Source organism: Pipistrellus hanaki, assembly GCF_964339955.1.
Source record: "Pipistrellus hanaki genome assembly, chromosome: 13".
Taxonomy (NCBI): domain Eukaryota; kingdom Metazoa; phylum Chordata; class Mammalia; order Chiroptera; family Vespertilionidae; genus Pipistrellus; species Pipistrellus hanaki.
The window spans coordinates 43,505,121-43,530,531 of record NC_140515.1 but is presented as its reverse complement, the minus strand read 5'-3'; the positions used below and the strand labels follow the sequence as shown (position 1 = coordinate 43,530,531).

At 40.5% G+C, this 25,411-nt stretch overlaps 1 protein-coding gene across 1 annotated transcript; it reads right to left on the bottom strand.

Annotated features, from left to right (window-relative positions):
* On the bottom strand, window positions 1-25,411 carry NR1D2 (nuclear receptor subfamily 1 group D member 2). Its single transcript, XM_084902970.1, has 8 exons — window positions 25,116-25,411; window positions 17,107-17,373; window positions 16,093-16,181; window positions 13,856-14,000; window positions 10,662-11,284; window positions 8,793-8,978; window positions 6,360-6,570; window positions 1-3,409 (listed from the first exon to the last, which is right to left on the bottom strand). The coding sequence occupies exons 1-8, from the start codon at window positions 25,129-25,131 to the stop codon at window positions 3,213-3,215; spliced, it is 1,734 nt and encodes a 577-aa protein (XP_084759096.1). The 5' UTR covers window positions 25,132-25,411; the 3' UTR covers window positions 1-3,212.

The following is a 25,411-nucleotide window of genomic DNA, read 5'->3' as shown; positions in this document are numbered from 1 at the left end:
TTGATTAGAAATAATATTTATTATCCCCTCCCCCCCGTGTACAGATTACTTTCCAGAAACATGGAAGGTGTTACCCATGTCCTCATCAGTAACAGTTTGTAGAAAATAAACTCAATTCTTATCTTGTCAACAATGTATTTCTACCATTTTTTAAAAACAATAGCCATTTTATTTTTCCATGTTAGTCCAAGAACAGCTTCAAGTTTTGTTTCAGATCAAATCAAGATAATCTTTGCTTATAGGTCATTTCTTTACAGAACTCCTCCCCCCAACCCCTAAAAAAAAAAATCTATATCCTAAGTGATAAACTCTTCTTATACATTCAGCAAACTTTATATTGGAAAGGAGAAAGAATAGTTGAGATAGGTACTTACTCTCGTGCACAGTAATTAATCTAGCTGAGCTTCTACACCTTGCCTTGCAATGATGTTTACATAAAATAACTCATATCTTATCAAGTTACAATGGTAATTTCTTGAAATGTCGATATGAAAACTATACACTTAATCCTTCTAATTTTTTAATCTGCAACTAAACCATTGCCATAAGAAAAAGCTGCATTCCAAGAAGATGTTACCCATTTCCCTCAGCTATTTCTCTCTAAAAGCTTGAATCCTCTTTTCAGATCATGTAAAGAGACACATTAAAAGCACAGGGTGGGGGGAAAGTTTTAGCTTGCTGACATAATGCCCTTAAGTGTGCTGACATAATGCCCATATTTTAACTTTAAAATGTAAAAATCACGAGTTAAAGCATCACTTAATTCATACAGTACAATATTAATCAATCAACAGTGTCCCACCGACTCAGAAGTTTCCTAAAACTGGTTTGTCTTCTCTGCATTTAGTTAAGTTTATAACCAATGACCCAATCAAAGAATGTGCTTGTAATAGACTGCTGGTTTAATTTTAGAATTAGAAGTTTCAATGTTGGGCTATTTTCAAATATAGAAATGCTATGAGTGGCACATGAATTATTAATTTTGTTTCCCATTACCTACAGGAAGAATTCATTCAAATAAAATTTTACAAGACAAAATGCAAATCTACATACCTATACATCGACATACACATGTATATATTGAACCTAACTAAGGTTTTATAAGCAATACTAACATAGTCTGGTTACACATTCCTAAAGACTTAGTAATTGTCTTAAAGATACATGTTATAAAGACGCTTACGCAAAAGGCAAAAATTAAGAATCAAGATGATCTTTGAGGTTTTCAGTATTATTTCAAAAAGCTGTTTCTATTCCCCATAGAATAAAACTATGCATTTATCTCAGGGGGGGGAAATTATAAAAAGATAATGCTATCATGTAAAGAATTCACAAAACTATACTGTATATCCCATAAGAGTCATACCTATTTAAGGTAAATCACAATTATGGTTTATATTGTATTATAGACATCACCATCACCTTTCCTCTTTAATAATGAGAGGGTTTAACTTTATTTTTAACTTACTTAACTAGTGCCACAGGAACTCAAGTACCCACAGCTACAAGTTAAACAAGATTACAAAATAAGGCATTCTGCTCACGTCATTAGAGTAACAGGCTGAGTATAGTAAAGTGGGCTCTTTTCATTTTTGCAAGTTTATATAATCCAAAAATTATATAGAAGGCAATCTTTATTCCCCTCCCCCCAAAAAAAAACACACAATTAATTGTTATTTTCTAGGGAAACAGAGAAACATACATAAAATCCTCAACTTTGGCTATTTTTCCTACTTCCATAAAGTGGTTGATCTTACCTATTTAATAAAACCCAATAAAGGTGAATGAAATGTTTTTGACTATACTACTTCTAAACCTGTAAATCACACACTAAATGATTTTCCTAATTATAGAATAAATCTAATTTGATAAAATCCCTGTAGTGTGTTGTTTTTTTTGGGGGGGGGGAGTAGACTGAGAACACACTTGCGCGCACCCGCTAGTGTGTACACATACATACCAACATATTAAACTTTCTTAAACATTGACTGGTTCTTCAGAACTAATCAAAATATTATTTACCATCACGCTGCAGCATGTGCCTAAGGGGCAGCAATGTTACCTTTTTTAGCTCAAGGTAAGAATCTGAATAAACTATTAAACATCTATTCTCTTGAACCAAAACTTTTACCAAAGGTGAACTCTAAAGTACATATTTTCTGAAATTTGGACTTGACTGCCTATTGCATTTTTACATTAAGTGCTGCTTCAACAAAAATAGAGCATAAGTTCAATATTCTACTGTCTAAACATTTAAAGCAATGGTTATGTCATCAATAGGTAAAATGCACCTAATTTGGGTCTTTTGACACCTCTTAAGTTTATTGTATGATAAAGTTCTTCACAGTTTAAAATATTGTGAAGAAATATATGTATAACTACATTCACATACAGATTATGTACACATACTAAGTATTTGATGTACTCATAGACTTTGAATATGTGTGTGCCAGGATGATACCCCACACATATGCAGGAACCCTGAATAGATTGGTGTGGACTAAGAAATCATTTCTAAGAAATGCTTACAAATCAGCAAAGAATATTATAATGAACAATTATACTAACAAAAATTTTACCTTATTTACATAGTGCCTATCTCCCAAGAGGTAAATATGCTCTATAGACATTTTTTTTAGTATCTCTGTGAGGCGGGGCATTGGAAACCCTGTCAATTCTCCTTTTCCACAACCAGCTAACCTGCCCAGGACCATACACTTTTCCACTAACAGTGGCAGAGTAAAACAGACAGGGAAATCTCACCTACAACGTCTTCAATCACCAGATCCAATAGTCTTGTGGTAAAATCAAGTTTCCATCATACAATAGAACTTCCACCACAAAGGATTAATTTTTAAGTCCTCGTATACTTGGGACTGTGTGTTATATTTATACCACAGGGAGATCGAAATGGTTTTTGGTTTTGGCAGATGAAAAAGTCTAACATTCAGTGTAACTATAATTCAGTGTAACTTCTCCAGTTAAGTGCGACACAGCTGATTGGTCTATCAGGGAAATGCGGTCAACGTCTAAGCATGGCTGCAAAAATCTCAATCCAAACAGCTACTGCATGACAAAGAGACGGCCTGCAATCTTGTGTTTCTCAGAGGCCTTCCTATCTCCACATATGGTACAGTATACACATATAAATAAGCATCTTAGCACAAATGTACAGTTAGTATGACTCAGTTCGTGTTCAATAAGCAAAGGCCTTAGGGGTGAACTTTAAAGGCCAAGAGCTCCTCAGAGTGCATGTTGTTTAAAGATCGAAGATCTGGCAACTTTAGAAGAAGTTTAGTAAAAATAGAGGCCTCGTTTGGGTGGTTTTTCGTTATTAAGGTCCTTAGTGCACGGATGAGAGTTTCCTGCAAAGCCTCCACAGAGTTGACGTTTTCTATTCCAGATCGATCTAATGCAGAGTAAGGAATAGAGAAATAGAAAGGAGAGGATGTATTATTGACATTCAATATACATATAATTCCTGTTCATCGACCGCATTCATGAATTCAAAACAAGATTTTATACATTGGAACACAGACAAAAGATAAATGACAAAGTTTTTCAATCCCAGTGGTAAATTGTTAGCTATTTATTATATTATAAAGATATGTATTATCTGTACACTTGCTAAATCAAAATTCTTTTCTGCTTACGTATTTGTGTTCACAAAATAGTTGAGAGGTTCTGATTTTTTTTTAAATGAGATGCCACCTGCTCATTTGAACTAATCCTAATTGGCAAAACAAAATGAATAGTGTAGTTCAGAAATATAATTGTACCTCACATGGAATATACCCGCATTTGTATGCTACCATGTGTGCAAGAGGCAGCTGATCGATGATTCTCTCTCATCAATGTTTCTAACTCTCTATCCTTCTCCCTTCCTCTCTATAAAAAAATCAATGAAAATATATTTTAAAAAATAAAAATAAAAAAATCCATAGTTTGACTTTGAGACCAAAGAACCTAACTATAAATCTAGCTAGATCATAAAACAATAATCCTCTAGATCATAAAACTGTAACAGAATACACAGCCTGAAGTGGAAATTCATCTTCTAAATGATGCACTAAATTCTACACTATGCAGTTTAACTCGGACACATCCAACATCTACTTCCTTAGCTGCCGCTGCTTCCCTCTCCCCAGCCTCACCAAATCTCCTCTTTGTGCACATTCTCTTCCTACAGAATAGAAGTTAAATTCCTTCAACAAAACCTCTATGAAGACATCTAAAATCTATATGAGCCTTGGTCTCATACCTACATACCAGTTCCTAATCTTTAACTGAAAGCGAATGGTGCCATTTCACACAATCTGGTTCGAACCCCAGCCCCATCAGGGAACGTGTGGGAGGCAACTGGTCTATGTGCCTCTCTCAATCGTTATTTCTCTCTATCTCTTTCTCTCTCTCTGTCTCTCTCCCCCCTCTCCTTTTCTCGGTTCTACTCGCTCTAAAAAATAATAATAATTAGCTGAGACTGGTTTGGCTCAATGGATAGAGCGTTGGCTTGGGGACTGAAGGGTCCCAGGTTCGATTCCGGTCAAGGGCATGTACCTTGGTTGCCGGCATATGCCCAGTAGGGGGTGTGCAAGAGAAAGCTGATGGATGACTCTCTCTCATCGATGTTTCTATCTCTCTCCCTTCCTCTCTGTACAAAATCAATAAAATATATTTTAAATATATATATAATAATAATAATTATTATTATTATTAATGGAAAAATATCCTCGGGTGAGAATTTTTTTAATATTTTATTGATTTTTCACAGAGAGGAAGGGAGAGAGATAGAGAGCTAGAAACGTCGATGAGAAACATCGACCAGCTGCCTCTTGCACACCCCTTACTGGGGATGTGCCCGCAACCCAGGTACATGCCCTTGACAGGAATCGAACCTGGGACCTTTCAGTCCGCAGACTGACGCTCTACCACTGAGCCAAACCGGTTTCGGCGAGAATTTTTTTTTAATGTGAGTATGTTGAAATTATAAATAAAACCAATACAGTAACTGAAAAAATAAAATTTGTAGAAAGTGAGAGGATACTTTTACTTATCAGTTATAGCTAGTAAATAAAAAGAGGTATAAGCATAGTATTTAGAGTTGGGTTAGCAAACATCAGAACAATCAAAATGAAAGATAGTTAGAAATATAGTTCTTTGAAGAACAGGCTCGGAGTAGCAAAAGGAAGAATTTTCATTTAATACTCATCTGAAGTTCCTGAATTTTATTTTCCTGCCTAGATAATGCTTTAACAACAACATCAGTCCTTTATAAGTAGTAAAGATTTAAATGTGACATGAATACTATCATATATTTAAGTGAAAACATATTATTTTAAAATGCACAGACTTGTGCATATATGCATATTTCTTGTATATCTTCACATATGAACATAACAAAAATAAGAATGCATATATTCTTTTCTCAAGTTTTCCACTTAGTAGGGCCAACATTTTTTACATAGCATATATCAATAAACAGGCAAATGGATAAATGGAGAGAGCGCATAATGGATAGTGAGAGATTCCTAATGTTATCTTTTTGGTAGTGATATTATCACTCTTATTTCATCTTACTGTTTTTTTTTTAATATATTTTATTGATGTTTTACAGAGAGGAAGGGAGAGAGACAGAGAGCTAGAAATGTCCATGAGAGAGAAACATCGACCAGCTGCCTCTTGCACACCCCCTACCGGGGATGTGCCCGCAACCAATGTACATGCCCTTTGACCGGAATCGAACCCGGGACCTTTCAGTCCGCAGACCGATGCTCTACCACTGAGCCAAACCGGCTTCGGCTGATCTTACTATTTTCAATTTTTCAAAGAATTCACATTATTCTTATGGTCAAGAAGCAGAACAAGGCTTTTTCAAAAGGAGATTAAACAAAATAAAAACCATGGTCCTAGTGGAAAACACAAATAACGGTAGTAGCAGAGTTGCTAGCACAGAGCTCTGCCTCACCCGCTGCCTTCATTTTTTCCTCCAGTTTCTCTGATATTGTCGTCGTCATCATTGTCCTCCACCGCCTCCGCTGCAACCTGTCTCTGAAGTGCTCATTCTACTGCCTCAGCCCTAAAGCTATTTCACAGGCTCTCCACCTGCCTCTCTATCGCTGATGACCCGCCTGTCCAATACACCCAGATAACAATGCAGAAGTAATGTTAAAGCAGCACTTGGTTCATGCGTGGTCGTTCCTCTACCTAAGAAATCACACTGACTTTCTGCTGTCCCGGTCAGTTACAACTTCTCTACTTCGTTCTCACAGCTATTAATTCGTAACCCTGTTACCTGCTACCTTCTCCCCCGTTGGTTTTTATAATGTAGGTGTGGCACAGTTCTGAACCAGCTTGCTTACCTGCAGATACCAGGACAACTGCCGTAAACAAACTCATCTCTTCATCGCTAAGCTGGAGGCCGTTCAGTTTCTCGCTAAACTCAAACATAGAATTCAGCAGGTCCCCGGCTCCCATGGAGTGCAAGTCATCCACACTATACTTCTTCCCGCTTAAAAAGGTGACAGTGCGCTCCTTGGCATCAAATAGTGACGCAAACCGTACCATTAAAACCTGGGAAAAGAAAAAGACTTAGGTGTACTTGAAGAAGTTCAATACCAGTACTGAGAAATACTTTAGTATTCAAGTCAGTTAAAAACATTCTATATATAAAAGAAAGCTGTAAAGGAAAAACTGAGTTTATTTTACCCAGGATCATTTCCTTAAGGCAAATTCTTTACCAAAGCAATAAATATTCCAAGATTTTTTTTTCTAGCAACCAGTAGCAAAATACTTAAGTCCTGTGATACTTTATCAATAAATATTCTGAAATGCAAATGTAAAATTAAAGCAAGCAATAACGCCAAGAAATTTGAAACTTGGCCTTGGCCAAAGGCATTAAAGAAACTCTTTAAAAGCTATCAAGTATATTTCACAAGTCTCTAAGCCCTAAATAAAAAAGCAGCATTTCAATACAGTAACACTTGGAAATATCAAAACATCAAATGCAGCCAAGGCATATGCAATAGATGAACTCTAATTAAACCATTTCAAGAAATCATAGCCCAGAGATAATCCACAAAGACAGCTATTAGAGTACAAGTGGTCTACACACCAAGTTAGAATCAAAATCCGAACCAAACCAGGCAACAATTGCTTAACCATTCCCTCCACTATACTAAATGGTAACATGTCAAATATTTTTCCCTCATCATCAGCAGAACACTGACCACCTTCTCTTTGCAATGCTCCCAACCAAAGACTTGTTTTACCCAAGACAATCCAAAAGAGGGCAAGCCTTCTATGAAGATGGGGCTACCTAAAACTCAGCCATCCCAAGACAAATCATACAGCGGAAAGAGCCCAAGACATGGAATTAGGGGTTTGTGTTCCAGCCCTGACTGTGTCACGAATTCACTGGTAATCCAACAAAAGTCTCTTTCACCTCTCTGGGCTGTAGTTACTTAACTTCAAAAATGAGTGAATTGATTTACCCATAATACTTTAATCAATTTAAAAAAAAAGGGGGGGGGTGAATTGATCACTGACATATCTGCGGCTTTAAATCTTAAGTGTAATGTTTTTCTCTAAACTTAAAATCCTAACCTGTAGGTGTTATTTTTTAATTACACCATAGATATTTCTTTCATGAACATGGCTTCTTCTCTGTTCTAGTCCAGGTGCCCCAAAAAATAGAGCCTAAGGTAAAAGTTTATGTGGGGTGTGCACTGGCACATGTGAAAACAAGAGTAAGGAAAAAGAAAATGGAAAAGGGAAGGAGAGAGAGCAAATATTAGCAATATTTACTGAGCCAGCCACCACTTATTAAGAAAAACTAAGAGCTCAATCATGTGGGACTTTTATGGAAAGATGGCTCCCTACTCCCTCGAATCAAAGATTTCACCCACCAGACATCAACTCCCCACCTCCCACCTCACACCCTGCATTTTAAAATAATTTGTAAGTGAGCTCCAATCAAGTCCTGAGACTTCTCATACCTCAGCAGCAATAGGGAAGCCATGGAGCCGACAGTTGAGTCACCTACGCACCTAAGCACAAGAGGCACTGTCTGTGTCCTACTAAACTTGCCTACTAAACTTGTCCTACTAAACTAACCGTGGCTGCCTCAAGCCCAGGCAGAAGGCATCGCACAAGAGAAGCTGGAATAGAAAAGCAGCCATGGGTTCCGTAGTGAGATGAGGCCAAGAAAATCCGAGCTGGTTCGGAAGAGGTGTCTGATACATCCACCAAATACAGGGAGGGGTGAAAGTAGGTTTACTGTTGTTTGCATGGAAAATGCAATAACAAGTAATAATGCAAGAATAAATTCTTAATGGTGTACACACAGCAAATATTTAGAATAAACCTATAAAATGTAAAAAAAAAAAAAAAAAAAAAAAAAAGAATTCTTGTATCTTGCATACTCACACTGTAAACCTACTGTTGCCCCACCCTGTACTCTACAATCTCCTAAAAGACAAAGACCACACTCATCATTCTGTACATAGTCAACACCAGGCTAGGCTTTCAATAGGTGTCCATCCTGCTGCATGACCTACACATCTAAAAGCAATACTAGAACCTGGAGTTTGTATGCTGGGAATACAGATCATACATATTTTAAGTCTTAAGTAACTGCATTTACCTAGCTAGCCTCTCCCCCAAGATCCTGAAAAGGTCATTCTTTTGTTGGTAGTTTCAGCCTCTGGACTATAAATACTCATTTAGAGAAGAAGTAAAATGCATGGAAATAAAATACATGCCCTGTACCCATACTCAAGATGAACAAAATCTACCTCAAAAGTCCCAGCCTTTAAAAGGTTGACTTGGTCATGCTGAGAAAGATCTCTGAATCCAGGAATACGCTTTGCAAATTCCACCACTTCTTTCACTGCCGGGGTGAAGCTCATTGAAAATTCTTCCCAGATTTCATGCCCTGATTTATGAGGATCCACATACGGAGACTTACTCATTGGACAAACCTAATGTGCACAAAACAGAAAAACTCTTTAATTGTGAGAAGGTGGTAAAGAAATTTCAGAAGTAACATCTCAATCACTGGAAACACCAACATGAAAATAACCCTCAGGTGCAACTGATAACAACACTTTCTCTTTCGGATACTCTACCTTTTGACAAAAAGCCTCATAGTAACCTAAGTTAAATAGCAATTAACTTGTTACTACCATGCAAGAGGCAGCCTAAGCGAAAAATGAGCTCCATAACAAGCTATTTTAAAAACCCATTGCACAGATTGAAGGGTTTATTTTGTAGACTGCTGCCACCTTATGCTGGCTTTATGGTTTAAAAATAAACACACATATTAGCTTGATTCTCAATCCTATCAATTATGACAGATATTACAATTTTTAGATGAGAAAATGAGACCCTAAGATGGTTAGTGACTTAACAAATAGCTAGAAGTCACAGGCCTAGAACCCAAGCCCACAGTTAATATTTCAAAACTCCCTTTTTTCTAAATGGTCACAATTACAATGTCGTAATTTCAAAGAGGAAAATATAGTGAGATGCCTCGTTTTTTAAAAAAGATCACTAATCAAAAAAAATAAAAAATAAAAAGATCACTGATCATCTGTTTTATAAACAATGATGTAAGCACTGACCTCCACTTAGTCAATGGGAAACAATGACTGGAGATACTAGGTGCAACTTCAAAATGAGGATTGGGGAGGAAAAAAATAGGAAGCTAAAAGCACAAAAACACTGAGAAGATTAGGAAGCATGTGCTGTAATCTCTATTAGTAAAATCATCCTTCTAATTTTCACTAAATCCATGGATCCAGGAATTAAATTATTCTGTAACCATGATTTTTTTTCCCCTCCATAAGGCAGCCACTAATTCTAATAAAATATAAGATCACATTTCAGATCAATGGGATCAAATATTTGCAAATGACAAAAAATCCTAACCTAAGGATTGAGGTAAGTCAACTATTTTGAAAATACAAAGAGAAGGCTTTAATTACCTGGCTGTGGGAAATACCAAGCACTATCAAAGGACCTCGTGATTTAAACTGGAAATGGTGCAGTAATGATGCTTTTGATGAAATTTTGGCTGAATATAAATACTGTACTTTCATGTAGACTGTTGTATTTGATGAAAAAAACTTGAATGATATGAATAACATTAACTCATCTCATAGGATGAAGTCTGAGAAAATCCTGAGAGGCTGGCTATTAAAATATCCCTAAATTCTCACACAATAAAACTTCCATGTCCTATATCCAAAGACCTATTTGCATTATAATGGTTAAAGAAAACTCTTTCAATAGAAATCAAGAAATTTCTGTCCTTAAAGAGAAAATCCCAAAGCTAGTATGGTAGTGATTAATCAGAATGCTTAAATTTTGAAAGGGATTTCTAAGAATTAAAGGACCAATTCTACATGATCCATGTTTTACATAAAATCTTAATCCCAATCACAGTATCAATCAAATCACATGCTTATTTACCTGTGTGTAAAATTAGGTCATTCAACAAATGTCTATTAAAAGCATCTGACCTAAAATATTGCCCAAAATTGATTCTGTAATCTCCTAGGTTTTCTGACACCCCTCTCCCGCCCTTGAAATTGGTATACCCCCTCCCCCCCATAGCTTTCCTTAATACGAGATGAGCAAAAAAACAATTGATTTCACTATACCAGATGCATTCTCCCTCCATTGTTGCACAGGTAACTATTCTTGTTCTCATTCTGAGAAAATCCATCTATCGAAACTCTATCACATACTCTTTGAGTATAAGCATTGGAGAAGTTCATACAATGTCCATTTGCAATACAAATGGCATGCCCGTTTGGGTAGTGCATTATGTTCCTCCCCTTATACTGTCCATTGAGATTCTGCTGGCTCTCACTACAAGGAAAATGGCTGCTAAGCCCATTGCCACAATGGTCATGATTTAGATTATACTGCTCCAAGTTCTTGGGAATCCGTTCTCTCTGGGGCTGCATGGTCTTTGCTGGGTTTTCTCGCTGCTCTTGATTATACAAAAAGGTATCCTTGTGGGCTCTGGTCACCATGCCAATCACTTCTTCCTTTGCAAAATCAGAAGAGGGAGGAGAAGAGCTTTTGATGCTTTCTTGATCCAGCTGGGGCTTGGGTCGCAGCTGTTCCTGGGCTGGTAAGGCTGTCTGTTCATGGTCTACTAATGTGTCATTTTGCAAATGACCACTGAACTGGCTGTTCATCATGCTCTTCATCGCACTCTGCATTTCAATTAGCATCCTCTGCTTTTCACGCTTAGGAATACGACCAAACCGAACAGCTATTGAAGAAAAAGATATTTAACATCTATATTCTAAATAAGACCTGTTTATAAAGAAAAATAACACAAAAATTATCTTTGTTAGCTATGACCTCTAGCCATGCAAGAAAAGAGTACCTACATGTCTCCAACACAAATTATTCTAAACTTACTGGCTGTACCAAAGGAAGTGGGAGAGAGAGAATTTTCCATTGTTCTCCCAAAACAAAACTAAGGAGAAGATCTATCTCTTGGGTAATTTATAAGCACTATCTAAAAACGAAACTTTAAATTAACTAATGAAAATCAGAGCCCGAAGCAGACCAGCACAACTACACAGCACCTTACTTTGAAATAGGACTTATTTTCAAAGCGTTAACAGAAAAATATGTTCCGTAGCTCTAGTAATCCCTCACTGGAACGAAGGATTATTAAAGCTTGGTCTTCCCTAGATCATTACCTGCTGACACCTTGGGATTCTCTACCTACATCCATTAACACTAATGGAACCTAGTAGGCACAATCACTCCCTGAACATCTGACTTTCCTCAAGTTATTTCAGTAACATTATTCTCAAGATCCAACCAGACCCAATTTTTTTTTAAAGTATATTTTATTGATTTTTTTTTTTTTTTTTTTTTTTTTACAGAGAGGAAGGAAGAGGGATAGAGAGCTAGAAACATCAATGAGATAGAAACATCGATCAGCTGCCTCCTGCACACCCTCTACTGGGGATGTGCCGGCAACCAAGGTACATGCCCTTGACCGGAATCGAACCCCAGACCCCAGTCTGCAGGCTGAGGCTCCATCCACTGAGCCAAACCAGTTTTGGCAGACCCAATGTTAAGTGACCCATTCTTTACTGGCTTCTTTAAAAAGAAAATCTTAAAAAAAATAAACAACAACAAAAAAAAAAACGCACAGTCAATAGAAATGCAGTTATTGAAAAATCAACCTGCTGGATTTTGATTAAAATCAATGAAACAAATAAAAACGAAATCATTCATCCTCCATTATTTGAGAGACTAGTCTTAGAATGTGCCTGTCTCCAACATTCCTATCCTAGAGGGAATGGGGGGAAAAAATCTCTAATCTTTTATACAAAGATAATAAAAACTTAAGAAAGCCTTACTAATAATCTAAGTGTATCTCTGACATTATCAAACAAACAATTCTACAGTGCTTCACATTCTATATACCTCTACTCCCTCTCCCCTTCACAAATGATAGCCATTTTTATTCTTTGGCATAATCACAGTATCTATCAACTTTGGATTACTACTTCTAGTGCTATAAAAATTTTTCAGGCAATTAAAAACCCCAAACATCAAATTGCTGGAAGCCTGTTATTCAAGAAGCTCCTTATTGCAATACTGTACTTCTGTGTCAATAAAATAACCTAAGGGACTGTTCAAATGACCCTCCCCCTAGTAGGGGGACGGTGGGAATAAAGGGGAGAGATCAACCAAAGGACTTGTGTGCATACATATGAACCTAACCAGTAGTCAAGGACAACAGGGGGGTGGGGGTATACGTTGGAGGGGTGTAGAGTGGGAATGGGGGGATGAGGATAAATATGTGATACCTAAATCAATAAAGAAATTTAAAAAAATAAAATAAAATAAAAATAAATGACCCTCCCTAGATAAATGAATGAGGTTCACTCTTAGCAATTCTTAATTAACCCTACTACACTAATCCCTAATGTTTCTTTTAGTTTTGCATCTCCTTTCAATGTATTCAGAATCTGTATTCTAAAAACACATTATCAACTCAGGGCTGAGAAAATGACAGAGATAATGCACATAATGAGAAATGGGTTCATCAGCAATGCTGATATTATGAAGAAAGAGCTATGGATTCCTATATGAAGAATTCCAATTTAGCTCAGTAGATAGTGCCGGCCTGGGTTCGATTCCGGTCAAGTGCAAATGCCTGGATTGAGGGCTCATTCCCCAAATAGGGGGCATGCAGGAGGCAGCCAACCAATGATTCTCTCTCATTATTGATGTTGCTCGCTCGCTCTCTCTCTCCCTTCCTCTCTGAAATCAATAAAAATATTTTAAAAAAGAAAAACTAAATTTTTTTGGGGGGGGGAGGGGAGAAGTATTGAAATTGTATGGGGGGGTGGATCTTTTTATAAGAACAAAACAAAAAAAAGAAGTGAGCCCTTGCCGATTTGGCTCAGTGAGTAAAGCATTGAAGAGTCCCAGGTTCGATTCCAGTCAAGGGCACATGTCTGGGTTGCAGGCTCAATCCCCCGTAGGGGGCGTGCAGGAGGCAGCTGATCAATGATCTCTCTCACCATTGATGTTTCCCTCCCTCCCTCTCCCTTCCTCTCTGAAATCAATAAAAAAATAATTTTTTTTAAAAAGAAAGAAGTGAACCAAAGCTATTCCTGGGATGTTGATGCTAAGATTTAACTTTAATGAATTTGGCATCCTACAAGGCATTAAAATGTGTTTTCTAAATCTGCTTCACCCTAAGCACGAGAGGGCCACTGGTAACTGGGTTATAGCTCTGGTTTATGCTGAGGAATAAAAGCCAGCCCATATGCTCTAAGAAAGAATGCTCTTTAAACCGGGAACATACCATCTCTCGACATTCCAACAGACAGACACTTTTTGAAGCGACACTGCTGACATCTGTTCCTATTCATTCTCATTATAGAACAGTTTTCATTCTTCAGGCACTTCTTGTACTGGATGTTTTGCTGAATGCTTCTCCGAAAGAAACCCTAAGAACAAAGGAAGATGTACTCATTCATTAAAAACACCCAGATGAACTCCTTACAAGTAGCCACCCCCAATTCCTAACTATGGAATTATCCATTACTAGCTACAACCTGAGAAATAATTTTGGCTTAGACCCCCAGGGAAATATAATCTCAACACCTGGAATTTGCCTGCATCCTTACCAGTATCAATAAGACATCCTCCGAAAATAAGACCTAGCGCGTGGAAAGATAAGACATCCCCTGAAAATAAGACCTAGCGCAACTTTGGGAGAAAAATTTAATATAAGACACTGTCTTATTTTCGGGGAAACAGGGTAGCTAAGGAAAACCCTCTCCCCCTTCTTCCTTTTTGAAGAATCTTGTTACTTTCCAAGCACTCCATCCTTTCTTCCTTTTTGCAGAATCTTGCTGCTTTCTAAGCATCCCTTGTATGTACTATACTTTCCCCTGTTACCAGCCCTGCCTGCAGCCACATTTCCCAGCTCATACTTTAATCACATACAAATTCCAAAACTCTAGAAATAGGACCTATTTTCAAAGCGTTAACAGAAAAGTACGTTCCATAGCTCTAGTACGGTAATCCCCTCACTGGAACAAAGGATGATTTAGTAAAGCTTGGTCTTCCCTAGATCATTGCCTGCTGACACCAGCAAGGCCTACTTATATGTGCCCGATGTTCTTGGTTGCTTGCCAGCAACAGGTAAGTGCCACACCAGAGACCAACTAATGATCCAGGAAAAGACAGTTCCCAGCAAGGCTACAGATTACTGCCTTCACTAAACAAAGAATGAAAGTGCAGGTGCTGTGACAGGTAATCAAAGATCCCCAGCTTAATAGTTCCAAGGAGAACGAAAAAGTCAAGAAACAAATTACTGAAAGTAACTTGAACTACAGTTTCCTTGAATATCATAACTAACCACACATTTCATGAATCTTATTAGTACTTGTGGGACACAACATATTTAGACTTTATTACTGTGGTTCTATACTTGGACACTACAATATCTGAGCTAGACACACCTTTAAGAGAGTATGGAGCAGTTATGTGTAAGTATCAAGAATACACAAATTAAGACTTATTGGCTTGTGCTTTTGTTTCTCTAGCCCCATAATTACTTCACATTTTCGAGGGGGGAGTGGGGGAGACAGTGTTTAAATAACTTTTAAAATAGTGGACAATTGCTGCATCTGTATAAAATACTGACCAGTTTGTTAAGTGACCTGACCATTAAGAATTAGAAACCACAATTCATTGAGAGCCACCCTAGAAAATATTTCTTCTTTCATCATGTATATTCATTATCTTGCTCAACCAACGTATCCTGCCAAACTGGATTCCTGCTTCTGGCCTTCAGTCAGAGAAGAGCAGGAGCACCTGCCTTGGCCAAGTTAACTCTGACACTCAGGAGAAAGGGTTGTGCCAGACTTAGAAAGACAAAGAGAGATCCCCTGGATGTAAGCTGGTGGTACAGACTCTCTCCCTTGGAATTATCTGATGGACACTCTAAGAAATATTCAACTAAACTTATAAGTACCGGTATAATGAACTTTCCCAAGAACTTGATTTATATCCAAGCTTCTTTTACTCACTTGGATTAAAAGTGAGTAAAGACATCACACTTTTATAAGTATCTAGGGATACCTAGATATGTCAGAATGACATGTCATATGACACCTGACATGTCAGAATGACAATGTATCTGATAAGACCTATTCCAAGTCTGGTTTAAACCAAGTTCCAATAGAGCAAGCCTGTTCTGCTCCCTGCTGTCTCCCCATCGCCCAGGGCAGCACTCGGCGCATTAATGAATAAGCACTAGTGCACATATTTAAATACTGTATTTAAATTTGACGGAGACAGCAAATATAATTTGATCAAAATATTTTTTAAAAAGTACTTTCACTGGATTGAAAGCCTATTTCTCAACACAAGTTATGTTTATAACTACATAAAACGCTTAAGAGGTAAAGAGAAGCAACTGAGTTCTCCTTCGCCCTCCTCCCAGGTTATCAGCTGTGAAAACTGCAAACCCACCTCCAACTTGTTTAATTCCAGAATCAGTAGTTTAAAGAGACCAAAGCATGTTTTTACCTTGCAGCCTTCACAAGCATGAACTCCATAGTGGAATCCCGACGCCACATCCCCACAGACTTTGCACAGGAGAACCATGCCACTAAATTCTAAGGCACAAACAGAAACAATAAAGACAGGGAAGATTTTCAACAGTCTGTTTTCTTTCCAACTGAATATTTTATTTTGTCCAATTTGTGCTTTAAATAGATACAAATATACTTTTATCATGTAGAAGAAAATTCCTTACACCAAATTAACAAATCAAAAGACATCATGGTTTTCTTTGAAACTCAGTTTATGGGACCAAAAATATTTCAGAAAGCTGGTTTTGCCCTTTCCTGATGATGTTAAACATACTCTGAAATTTTATAAGTCTAAAGTTACTTTACACCAGATATGCAACCAGAACTAAGAAAACCATTCTCCTGGATAAGAACGGAGAAATCAATCAATAAAAAATGCAAGCAATATCTTCACAGACTGCTGTCCACACACCAGATAGATGCTATTCCTTCCTGAGCTTTCTCTTATACCAGCCCATCTTACCTCCACACTCACTCAGGGGTCCAAATTCCACTACTATTCGGTTATCCCAAATCCTGCTTTATTTCCAACTCCCAATGTTCCTAGTGCCAACTTCATTAAAGGATACCCCCTCCCATAACAATTAAGTACTCTGTACCAGACACCAGATTCAGTACTAGGAGTCGGAAGAAAGGTAACTGTGAAAATGTGGCAAAAGAGGAAACTAACTGTAGAGGACATATGGTCAGGCACAGTACATAAGCTCATCTCTCACTCCGAGGCAAGAATCAGTTATGACAACTCCTTGAGGCTGTAACTTTAAAAACCATCACTGATTTCTTACCTAACTACTGAACTGTTATTGCTCAGAAAAGGAGTGAAAATCATATTCCCAGATATAATGGTCCCCCAAATGAAGAGTTGATAAAGTAAGCCTGACCTGCAATTAATGGCATCAACCGTTAGACCTGCAACTAATGGCATCAACCTTTAGAAAACTAAACTTACTTGTCATTCCGCTATGACTCTTTGTCATGCCAGGTGCACTTGACTTGCTTGTTTTCATAGAACAATCTAGTCGATCATTTTTCAGAATGCCTTCAATACTGGACAGATCGCCACTTTTAGGATTACCATTGTTATCACAATTAGAACTGTTTGGAGAAGATGGAACAGAAGAGAAAGAGGACTGGAAACTGTTATCAGATCCCTCACTGTGACAAGAGGCAGGGCTGGAGGCTGAGCTGGAAGAACTGATGTAGGCAATCACACCTCCTAGGAAAAAAAAAGAGAAATCAGATAATTAGATACAGGACATGTATTTTCTATTTTTATAAACCTGAACGGTAAAGTCACTAACTTTAGAAATTGGTTACTAATTAAATGTCAGCTTATCCCAAAAGGAAAAATAACCAGCTCTCATATTTCCTACTACAATTCCTGCTCCCACAAAGTCCAAAGCCCATATAATTCCCACTGACTTAACAAGTGAGAAGGCTCTCAGAGGGCTTATTCTGAGCACATGCAGATCCAGATTTCCCATTTTCCAACTTTTCCTAAAATGAAGAAAAAACCTTCCTGAGTGACTCTAAAACAAACAAATTGTTTTGGCCATGAAGAAAGCTGGTCTGGTCCTCTGTCTCCATCATTACACCTTATATGACACAATTCTAGAAAGAGAGTCATCATTTGCTATCCTCCCCCATCACTGGCTGAAACACAGGTTAATCAAGAACAGTTGTAACATCTGGGATTCTAGTAAGGTAACTTATCTCAAAACGGAGAACCTCCCAGAATCTGTTTTTTTTGTTTGTTTGTTTGTTTTGTTTTTTAATATATTTTATAGATTTTTTTAAAGAGAGAGGGATAGAGAGTTAGAAACATCAATGAGAGAAACACTGATAAGCTGCCTCCTGCACACCCCCTACTGGGGATGTGCCCTCAACCAAGGAACATGCCCTTGACCGGAACCGAACCTGGGACCTATCAGTCCACAGGCTGACGCTCTATCCACTGAGCCAAACTGGTTTCGGCCAGAATCTCTGTTTTGATGTTCCCGGAAGACTTCTTTGACTATCACTAAACCCCAGTTCCACTCTCCTTTCTCCACCTACTTCTGACTTACAGGCACAAATCTCTAAGCAGCTCTTACGGAATCTAGACTCACTACTTATTCTTCTGCCTACGGTAAATATTAAAGAAGCTAGAAGGAAGAATGCAGACTATCAGGGAATTTAACATTAAGGCTAAAGTTAATGCCCTCTTCACAGAACTACTCTTCTCAACTTCATTAATGTAACTTCCACAATCCCTCTGAAAACTGGCCTCGACGCCTTAGAGACCATAAACCTCCCAGATTAAGAAATAACACTTAAAAGTTATTCTCAGGGTATAATTACAAGCTTCTTCACTCAAAGAGATAAAATGTTGCGAGAGTAATAACCTCATAGCCAAATATAATATTTTTCCAAATCCCAGGCCAAACAAGTAATTCTAATCTTCTCTGACAAGGTGTATTGTGGTTTATTTCCTCTTCCCTCCATGATTAATGAACATTTATTGGCTTTTCAATGTGCATCAGATGCAAAGTTATCTCTCTTCCATCTGTCCTGAGCTCTTACTTAAACCTACTGTTTCCATCTATTTCTCAACTAGACCATAAGCACCTAACAGTGCAGAGCGTCTCTTAACTCTCTGTACATGCTTTAGGCGATAAGCCTACCATAAATATTTTTAAGACCTACTTCTCAGTCTCTGTGAACCCCATGTCTAATAACATGGACAGATGCCCAAACCGTACAAAACATTCCTAGGAAGTTGCCAGTAAAACAGGCCACATCTGACAACAATCTATATAACTATAGTGAGTAGTAACTGGAGAATTTTGCACATCCCCAAAGTAATCACTGCAAATTAAGCATTCACTCTGAAATAAAACTTTCTCTGCTAAACAGAAATAAATGACTCCCGACTTTTTTTTTCCCCCTTTAGATAAAAGACACACTTTATACTAGTTAAGTCATTTAAAACACACACACACACACACACACACACACACACACGCTTCCTTTCCGAGGAAAGACCAAATGGAAGATGGTGCCGGGGTTGCGTGAGGGCCCAGAGAGGAGGTGGGGGGATTTGGCAGCGACATCCAGGCCGGGGTCACGGCTGGGGTCTGAGCAGGAGCCAAGGCCGCAGAGCTCATGGAGGCAAGGTCGAGGACGAGGTATGAATCCCTGTCACCACGCTGGGCCGCCAGGTCAAGGACATGAAGATAAAATCCCTAGAGGAAATCTATCCATTCTCCTTGCCCATCAAGGAATCTGAGATCACTGACTGTTTCTTGGGCATCCCTCCGGATGAGGTCTTGAAGATTATGCCTGTGCAAAAAGCAGACACATGCTGGCCAGAGGACCCGGTGCTTCTTTCACGTGTCTGCACTCAGGATATAAAGAAAAATATTATCCTTAGTCCTGAATAAACTCCCAAAGGAAGGTCTCATCGCTATTTGTCTTTCTAAGCTACTGCCTTAGGTAGTAAAATTCAATTCCAGAAGATCTCAAGAGGATAAAAGATGAGAAAGTGATCGTTTTCCTTAGAAGACTTTCCTGGGGCCAGCATCTGAGTCAGCCATTTATACTCAGGAGGCACCTCCTTCAGGCTACCTCAGCTTAAAAAAAAAAAGAAAAGAAAAAAAACTTTTGGAAATCTGAGCTCTTCGGATGGCTTAAGAACTAATTTAAAGCAGAGTGGGCAATGGAAGGTCTTGGTATAACCCAAAACACACCTTCCTTTGCAAAAGCTCCAAAATTAAACCTAAGAAAAATTACTGAGTTATTATCAGTCCGGTTAAGAACCTATTCCTAAAAAAAAAAAAAAAAAAAAAAAGAATCTATTCCTATCTTTAGGAATTCAACAATCATTCACAACAACAAAAATCTGTGCCAGGCACCATGGAATAAAAGATGCTCTATCTAGAAGCAGCTACATTCTCCTAGCAAGACCTTCTACACTGATTCACTTACAGCATCTACTCTTGCTACCTGACACCAACATCAATATGATGATTAGCAACCCAGATGTACTCTAGAAGGTCAGAGTACATCTGGCAGTTCCTCAACCCAATGAAAAAAGGAAAGTGAAAACTAAGTCACCAACTATCCAATCAATGTCAAGAATGAAAGGACACAATATCATGTCACATTTCATCCTCACAGGAACCCTGTGAATTCATTTCCAGTATCCCATTTTACAGATGAGAAACTCAGAGCTCAGAGAGGTGAAGTGGTACAGCTACGTACTAAATGGCAGGGCCAGGGCTGAAAGTTAGGGCTGCCTAATCCAGAGGACAGACTATTATCTCTTATTAAGAAGTCCTGGGCAAGCAAGTCACTTTCAATCTCTCTAAACTTAAGTCATCTTCTAGAAATGGGAATATCTGCTAGTTATTTATAAGATTGTAATGAGATGGTATTCATAAACAAGGATTAGTTAACGTGCTCTCTACACACAGTTTTTGGTGATAAAGCAAGAAAGACAAAATGCCCGAACCAGCATGTCCTAATTCCTCCAGAAACAGGCAGAAAATGCCTCTTAGATGCCTCAAGCTAAAATTAGCTGAGGCACAGTCTCCTCTATTTTTAGTTGAAAATGATGGAGCTGGGCCAGGTTCCCAGGCTGGGGCTTACCCAGTGGTCAACTTCAGACAAGCCAGAAGCCAATATCCAATTTTGTCCTCCTGGGATGCACTCACTGTCCCTGCAGATATTGGGATTTTCTTGCCCCAATTCTAGGCTTGCCCATCACCAAAACCCTCCCACTGCCACCGCCACCCATCCTCGGAATGCATGCTTGAGTTCAAGTCACGACTGTACTCGTTTGCCTTGTAATTTAGATGAAAACATTTGTACCATCAAGAAGCTTTAGTTTTCTCATTTTAAAAGGCTATTAATCGCCCGGCTGGCGTGGCTCATTGGTTGAGCGTCGACCTATGAACCAGGTGGTCAAGGTTCAATTCCAGGTCAGGGCACATGCCCGGGGTTGTGGGCTCCATCCCCAGTAGGGGGCATGCAGGAGGCAGGTGACCAATGATTTTCATCATTGATGTTTCTATTTCTCTATCCCTCTCCCTTCCTCCTGGAAATCAATAAAAATACATTTTTTAAAAAGGTTATTAGTAGCCGAAACCGGTTTGGCTCAGTGGTAGAGCGTCGGCCTGCGGACTGAAAGGTCCCGAGTTCAATTCCGGTCAAGGGCATGTACCTTGGTTGCGGGCGCATCCCCGGTGGGGGGTGTGCAAGAGGCAGCTGGTCAATGTTTCTCTCTCATCAACGTTTCGTTTCTAGCTCTCTATCTCTCTCCCTTCCTCTCTGTAAAAAATCAATAAAATATATTTTTTTAAAAGGTTATTAGTAATTTCTAATTACAGGATGTTAGAGAAGATCTAATGGCAACACTAAACGTCCAACTGTGTCCTGAGTGCCAGGGCTCTAGAAAACAGCCTTAAGAAGCTTGAGGGGCCAGCTGGGGAAACAGCTATGTTAACCATCCATCCCAGTGCAATGTGACAGAGCATTTTCCATACACATCACACAAGAGCGCTACAGAGGGCACAGCTCAAGAGAGGCTAACGGTCAAGGTAACACTAAGTGGGCACTTAAAGAATATATGAATTATTGGATGATGTACCATGTAAGAGATTACTTAAGATAACAAATAAATGAGGGTGAAGAAGAAGAGAATAGGTCTTATTTTGTAAAATAGTGGGTTTTGACCCCATGTAAATTGCTGGAATGGGAGGGCAAGTGTAATCTAGTGTGTGGAAATAAAAACAGATTGACTAGCAACAAGATTTAAAAAGTGGAATGGTGAAATTGGGAGGCCCTGCTGACACCCGCCCTTTTCCCCCTATGACCCTGCCCAACTGCAAAACAAGTGAATCCACGGCAGCTAGCTTGTACCCCCCAAGTGGACTCTGTGGGTTCAAAACCTGGCTCTCCCACTGCCTGACTGTTACTTAACTTCAATTAGCACCTCATCTTCCACTGGCAGAACTTTCAAAAACAGTACTTCACAGAATTAACGTGAAGTATCCAAGTAGTAGCACATGTAAAGGGCCTCGCACACAGGAAATGCTCAACAGATATTGGTGATTATTATTTTACCATCATGATACTGGAGCCCAATCAGAATAGTTCAAACAAACTAACTCTCCCTCTCCTTTCTTGGTTCCTTCAATTCTGAAGGTGTCATATGACCCAGTGGTTCCTCTGTATGTTCTTATTTCCACATTACCTCCTGAATGCCTCATCTCCATTGACTTAGTCAGGCAGCTTCCCTACTTCACATCTGATTCTTCCCATTACTGTGCTCTCTCTCTCTCTCCAAGTGAACATTTCTTTACCCTTATCTGCCTCTGATGTCCTTTCCATGTTTGGAGAAATGCAGAATACAGATTTGTAAAGATATGAATGAACTAAGTGGAGACATTTTCCTAACTTTTAAAATATTAATTATAGTCAAGGTTAGTAAGTTTATGCAATGAGTTATTTAAAGAACCTACTATACACAATCAAAATCTATCTGTGACAAAAAGGTATGAGTCACAGAGGGTGGGGTAGGAACCTGGTGGAGAAGGGGAAAAATGAGGAACTTTTGTAATAATATGAACAATAAAGATTAAAAAAAAGATATGAGTCAATTTCTACCACTTCTATATCACATCTGTAACAGTCATGGAGAGGGTAGAGACACAGTATGTCAGGAATTATAGGGCAGATGAAATGATCACTGGTTGAACCGTGTATTGACTAACACAATATCAACCCAACGGGAAGGGTCAGAGGTGTGCCAGTGAGCAGTGAATTTTGTTCCACCCTGGTCAACATTTATAATTTGAAGAAAATTAAAGGGAACACTTATCAAAACTCCCTCCAACGGCAGAAATTGTTAATATACTAACAGCTTATGACAGCTTGAACTTGGGAGCCAAAAGAATAAGAGAAATTTTAAGAAAGAACTGCAAATTACCCGCACAATGGATAAAATCTAGCTTTAAAAGTTCACATGAAAAGATCCTGATTGCAAGGTTACTGTTGAGTCAGCAAAGCAATATGCTACAAAAGCTAAGCCTGCCAGAGAATTCATTTGCAGCAGAATTCCCAAACTTGGAACTTGGTAACTGTCCAACGATTTCCACAGGAGCCTGTTCATTTATAGGTGTTACAGCCCCAAGGGCAACAAGGATGACGATTAAAAAAAAAAAACTTTGCAAAAAACAAGAGTAAGAACTATAAATGGACGGGGGTGGGGGGTAGAAAGGGGACATTCCTCCGAAGGAAGTTTCCTATGGGCATTTCCAAAAAGCAAGATTAAGATACTATGTGATATTGTTCCAGAAAGGTTCAAACCAGAGAAAATGTTTCTAATCACCCTGAGCCTCCCCCTATGTGAGGCTGCAAAGCTGTTAGAATTTATTCATGCTAAATGCTGCGTTAGAGGAGGCTGAACCTGCTCACCTCCAAATCCTATCAAGAGTTTAATAATCCCATCATAAAGTTACCCAATTTTTAAAAATATCCTCAAAGGCTCAGTAGACCCATAGGTAACCAAAAGTTAGAAAATGACTATATTTTTACTGCTGGAGAATTCACCACACAACTATTATCAAGGCGTTCTTTTGACAGCATAAAACTTAAAAAAAAAAAATAAAAACTGGCTTCTTCTGTAACCTCACTGGCGTTTGCATAAAGGCCATCTTTTATGGGCAAACAAAAAGGGGAGAAATAAAATAGTGTCCCATAGCATTGTAACGGGAAAGGTAACAAGAAAAAGAGGGATAAAGCCAAATTCTGTTGATCAGGTTCAGGCAAGGTCAACAACTTATGAGTCTTAAAAAAAAAACTGAAATGAACAATGAATGACCCTTAGGGCCACCTGAGTCACCCTGGCCACACGCTGGGCTGAATGATTAGCTACGGGTGTGACCCGTTTACAGTAAGGGCTCCCAGCCCAAGGAGAATTTCAAGCCGGTTTTTATGGCTTCAGATAGGAAAGGTCGCGTCCTGGAGGAAAACATTTTTTATTTTTTTTTTTATAACAGTGAAGCTGCCTTCACGAGGGCGGGTGTTGTCCCGTCTGCCGGGCGGGGATCGGCTCTCAGCACCTAAGACTCCTCCGAGGGTCTCGCGTTTGGGGAGCCCCCAAGCCGGTCCCGGGAGCATCATCGCCCTTGGGCCGCGGCGCGCCCGCGCCCCGCACTTCCTCCGCGTCCGCAAGGTCTGCGGCCCGCCCGCCCGCCAGGCCCCGGCTCCCGCATCGGGGTCACCTCCCCGCCGCGCGGGCGGAGCACTGCGGCATCCGCGCCCGCCCCGGAGCCGCGCGCTCCCGGATGGAGAGGGGACGGGGAGGGGGAAAGAGGAGGGAATCTCCGCCCGCGCACGCGCACAAGCACGCGCCGTGCAAACCCCGCGGAGTGAGGGAGGAGGGCACCGCGGCCACGTCACAGCCCGGAGTCTTCCAAGGGGCGGGGCCTCCCGGGAGGCAGCGGAGCTCCCCGCCGGCGCGCGCGCCCCCGCCCCCGCCCCCACGTGTCCCTGCGGCCCCGGGGAATGTGGGTCACGGAGCCGAGCGGCCTCACGTGTCCCCGCCCGCCGCCGCCCATTATGTAATGCCGCGTCACGCGCCCGCCCAGCCAACCGGCGCCCGCGCGCCGCCGAACGTAAACACAGCGCGCACGTGGCTCGCGCGGCCGGGCCATGTGAGGTGGGGGCCGGCCGGCGCCGCCGGGCCGCGCTGCGGCGATGCGGGGAGCCGGGAGGGGAACCGGGAGGGCCACCGCGGGGCGGCCCGCGGGGCGGCGGGAACCCAGACCGAGGAGGGTTCGCGTCCCGCGGCAGCCCACCCCGCCGCCCCTGTGGGGGGACACCCCCTTGGCCGCCGCCCCCGTAAGTGCCCAGAGCGGGCTGCGAGCGACCCCTCCGCCGGCCCCCGACCCGCCGCCGCAGCCTGGCTCTTACCCGCATTCACCTCCATGGCGCCCTCGGGGAGGGGGCGGCTCCGCCTCCCGCTCAGCGCCGCGCCGCCCCGGGCTGGAGGCGGCGGTGGTCGCGGGGCCCCCTCATGGGCGGGGCGCCGGGCCCGGCGGCCGGGGAGCGGGCTGCAGAGGGAGAGCGGAGGGAGGCGGCGGGCGGCGAGCGGCGCTCCTCGCGGGGCCCCTGACAACAAAAGCGCGGCGCCGAGGCTTCCTGCAGCAGCGCTCCGCGGCGGCCAGGGCGGCGGGCGGGGAGGCGGCCGCGACCATGTGACCCGCGCA

Coding starts and splice junctions, on each gene's coding strand:
- NR1D2 (XM_084902970.1), bottom strand. Junction 6,571..8,792: donor TAAAGGCTGGGACTTTTGAG/GTAGATTTTGTT, acceptor TTCTTTTCCCAG/GTTTTAATGGTACGGTTTGC. Junction 3,410..6,359: donor AGTTGTCCTGGTATCTGCAG/GTAAGCAAGCTG, acceptor ACTCTGCATTAG/ATCGATCTGGAATAGAAAAC.